The 4581-nt window shown below is 34.7% G+C and overlaps 1 protein-coding gene across 1 annotated transcript; it reads right to left on the bottom strand.

The window, feature by feature from the left end:
- Positions 1–327: 327 nt before the first annotated feature.
- LOC116092313 (olfactory receptor 4F3/4F16/4F29-like) lies at positions 328–1266 on the bottom strand. Its single transcript, XM_031373626.1, has one exon. It carries the CDS (start codon positions 1264–1266, stop codon positions 328–330), a length of 939 nt encoding a protein of 312 aa, XP_031229486.1.
- Positions 1267–4581: the final 3315 nt, after the last annotated feature.

Genomic DNA, 4581 nt, shown 5'->3' on the forward strand with positions numbered 1-4581 from the left:
GTATTCCCAGTAAGTACTTCCAGAATTCCTATATGTGATTTTTTTTAATCTTATTTGCTTTGTTTTAAATGTCTTGGTGTAGGCTTCCAGCTTCTTTATATCCAAAAATTTAGATGAAAAATATTCCTTGGGAATTGAGGCTCAGTATTATTATAATATTTACTTTGTAAATACCTGTAATTTCTTTTCTATTTTCAGAAGGGATTGCCTCACCCTCCTAAGTAGAAGAAAATAGATTAAATATTAATGTACATAGACAGAGTGTAGAAAGGCAGTTTTTTCTACTCAGATTGGTGAAAATGCACTTTATATCTACAAAGCAAGCACTTAAGAGATCTTTCTATAACTCAGTAGCTGCTTGAACACTCTCTTCATTGCCATCTTCATTTCTTGATTCCTGAATGTATAGATCACAGGATTCAGAAAAGGAGTGATAACTGCATCAAATATGGCCAGAAATTTATCCAGGTGTATGGAGGGAGATGGCCATGTATAGACAAATATCAAAGGACCAAAGAACAAGACCACTACTGAGATATGAGCCGAAAGTGTGGACAGGGCTTTAGAGAAACCACCTGAAGAGTGTTTTTGTACAGAGATTATGATGACAATATATGAAATTATCAATATGAAGAAGGAGCCCACAGAGATGAATCCACTGTTGGCTGTGACCATGAATTCTAGTCTATGAGTGTCTGTGCAAGCCAGCTTGATGAACCGGGGAAGGTCACAGTAGAAGCTGTCCAGCACATTTGGTCCACAGAAAGGTAAGTTTATCACAAAAGCCAGCTGAACCAGAGAGTGTATAAGGCCAACTAACCAAGCAACAACTATAAAAAGGAGACACATTCTTAGGCTCAAAATGGTCAGGTAATGGAGAGGTTTACATATGGCCACATATCTATCAAAGGCCATGGCTATGAGTAAAACCATCTCCACACCACCAATAACATGTATGGAGAAGATCTGAATAACACAACCTCTAAAAGAGATGACTTTGTGCTTTCTGAACAAGTCATAAATCATCTTAGGTGAAGTAACAGAAGAAACACCTAAGTCAATGAAGGAGAGGTTAGCCAGCAGAAAGTACATTGGAGTGTGTAAGTGAGGGTCTGAAGCCACAGTAAAAATGATGAGGGAGTTTCCCATCAGGCTTGCCACATAAAACATAGAGGTGAACACAAAGAGAAGAAGCTGGATGTCCCAGGAGTTGGTGAGTCCAAGAAATATAAACTCCGATACCACAGAGAGATTTGCTCCTCCCATTAGCAGGTATGTCAGTACTACCTGACGAAAACAGGAAAAATATAAATTATATTAATATAATATACTAATAGCCTATATTAATAGAGTATATAAAGAAAAATATGAAATTCTGTTTATAATCTAATATTAAAACCAAATTAAAGACAGATATATGAAAAATGGACACCACTTAATATTGAGAAATAAACTTTAAAATAAAAGTATCAATTTTTACCTGTTACAGACTTTTTATCCAAAGCTCAGAGTGGATGTAAACAAAATGGATCTACCTTTAAGTTATAGATATGCATATAAAGTAAGGCATCATTACAAGAAATTCATATGAAGCATTCTTAAAATTTCAAAATATGGTTTTACATAGCTTTGAAATAAAGTACTCACCTATTAGGCATTGGCCAAGTTTTTGGAAAGGAGAGGAAGAGAGGGATAGAGGGAGAAAGGAAGAGAGAAAAGAATGGAGAAATGAAGAGGGGGGAAGGATTTTTATTAAAGTTACGATGTTATTAATCAATACTCAATTTTGCACATCCCATGCAACCTGAGGAAATTACACCATCATATGCAAATAATTTCTTCCCGTTTTCTTTGCAACATCACTTACAATAATCAATACAGAAATATCTAAATTCTCATTGACTGTTGAGTGAATAGTATACAAAAACATACTAACATATAGGCACAATAGAATATTCTTCAGTTTTTTTAAAAGAAGGCAATCCTGTTTTGTAATAATCTGCCTGATCCTAGGGGTCATTTAATATACGTGAAATTAAAGAGACACCAAAGTCAATACTGACAGTATCACAAATACATAGAATCCAAAGATGGCATATTCAGAAAAGTAGTGAATACATGTTGTAACATGTATGCCTTAGTTAGGGTTTTACTGTTGTGAACAGATACCATAACTAAGGCAACTCTTATAAGGGACGTATAAGTCCCAACACTTAGTTGGGACTGGCTTACAGGTTCAGAGGTTCAGTCCATTATCATCAAGGCAGGAGCAAGGCAGCATCCAGGCAGGCATGATAGAGGAAGAACTGAGAGTTCTACATCTTCATCTGAAGGCCACTAAGAGAAGACTGGCTTCCAGAGATTAAGAATGAGGGACTTAAAGCCCATGCCCACAGTGACACACTTCCCCCAACAAGGCCTCACCTCCTGCAACAAAGCCACATTTCCAAATAGTGCCATTCCCTAGGCCAAGCATATTCAAACACTACAATATAAATATAAAAATTATAGGGAAGTGGAAAGAGAAGATGTTGGTCAAAAGATACAGATTTTCTGCTAGGATTCTTTGTTTCTGAAGCTCCATCATGGGTCATCATAACTGTGGTCAACAGTGTTTCAAACATGTAGTGTTGTGGTACATGTTTGAAATAAGATTGTCAATGTTCTTACAAGAAATAAATTCATGAGATGTCTAAGTAGTTTGGTTTAATTGTTTCACAATGCACATACACATCAAAACATCACACTGGATTCTACATAGAAATAAGAGTTATTCATTAGTTGGCTATACCTTAATAAAACTGGGGAAGGGAAACCATCCACAAAACCTAGGAATTGTGAAAAGGTGACCAACCACACAGGAATATGGGTGGCACGTGTGCAGTGTTACCATATTCTCTCTCTCTCTCTCTCTCTCTCTCTCTCTCTCTCTCTCTCTCTCTCTCTCTCTCTCTCTCTCTTTCTCTCTCTCTCTGAATTTCATGTTCCTCTGTTTCCCTCACAATGTGTACAGAAATATTCCTTTTGAGAGGGAAGACTGGCCATCCTGGAAACAATTGATTTTTGTTTCAAGATTAATTTACAGCTTGGTCCATATGTAAAAACAACCTTCTTTTGAAATCCAATAATACAATCTTATGCTGGCAATAAGCCCTTCTTCCCATTACCTACCTCTGGAAAACACATAACATCAACGTTTATTAAATTATTAACCAAAACTATGAGGTCTTTCTTTATATTACTAACATTTGTTTTATTACTTCTTTTACTTTGGGGATTATAATCCAGTTATATTTCTTCTCTCCTTTCTTTTCTCCATCCAAGCCCTCCTATATAATCTTCTTGCTCTCTTTCAAACTTATAGTACTTTTTATTTATTTAACTACCCTTAAATTGACTAAACTTTTTACAATACTTACCAAATATTGATTAGCATATTAAATACAAATGTCATGACATATGTATATTTGTATTCTCTGAAGGAATTAACAAATGAGGTGTAAGCCTTTCTGTAACTGTCAGTTCCCAGAGTGCATTATGTCAGACACAGAAACAGTAAGTGCTTAGAAAAGTTTCTATCAGGGGCTGGTGAGATGGCTCAGTGGGTAAGAGCACAGTCTGCTCTTCCAAAGGTCATGAGTTCAAATCCCAGCAACCACATGGTGGCTCACAACCATCCACAATGAAATCGGATGCCCTCTTCTGGTGCGTCTGAAGACAGCTACAATGCACTCATTTATAATAATAAATAAATTTAAAAAAGAAAAGAAAAGAAAAGTTTCTATCACAACAAAACTAATATGCCTCAATTTAAACTCAAAGCATTGGTCCATGGACCAGTAGGTGTAGGTTAGAACCACTACCCTATAGTGCATAAGTATGTGCTTTGAAAACAACCATCTAAAAGAAGCAATGTAATAGACTACAGTGTGTTCCAACACTGGTGACAAAATTATTATAGTTTTACTTTTACTTAGTAGAGAAACTTAATACAATAAATATGATATGAGATTTGAATTCTGATCAAAATATTACCACTGTAGTTCATCCATCATCAAATTAGTAGTAGGTATAAGCCCTTGACTCTCAGTCCATTTGTCTATTGAACACAATTTTAAATTATATATTTTATAATGTAATTAGGAATAACATAATTAAAGAACATAGTCACATATCCAGCATATAGGTAATCCATGTACAATTGTTTGGTAAAAGTTAATGTTACTTTACATTTACTTCACATGAATGATCTGGACTCATAATATAAAAGAATGAATAGAAACAACGTGTGAGCAAGCTGGGAGTGTCAAAAAAACTTCACTGAAAGACATTCCAAAATATATTAACTCTTTTCTTTTAATAAGAGATTTTTCAAAATATAAGTGGCTCCTATTTGACAAAATATAACATCCATATTATCTTAGTAATTAAAATACAAAGTTTAATCTGAAATTATTTGCTTTCAATGAATATTAGTATCTCTTTGTTTACTACAAATCTAACTAATTAAAATTCATTCTAAAATAGACCATAATGTCCATAAAGCTAAAGACTACAACATTCTTATAGCCAACGAGTCAC

This window comes from Mastomys coucha, unplaced genomic scaffold (assembly GCF_008632895.1).
Source record: "Mastomys coucha isolate ucsf_1 unplaced genomic scaffold, UCSF_Mcou_1 pScaffold15, whole genome shotgun sequence".
NCBI lineage: Eukaryota > Metazoa > Chordata > Mammalia > Rodentia > Muridae > Mastomys > Mastomys coucha.

Excerpts from the sequence above, each read along its gene's own strand:
- LOC116092313 (XM_031373626.1), bottom strand. The coding sequence starts at position 1,266 with ATGGGAGGAGCAAATCTCTCTGTGGTATCGGAGTTTATATTTCTTGGA.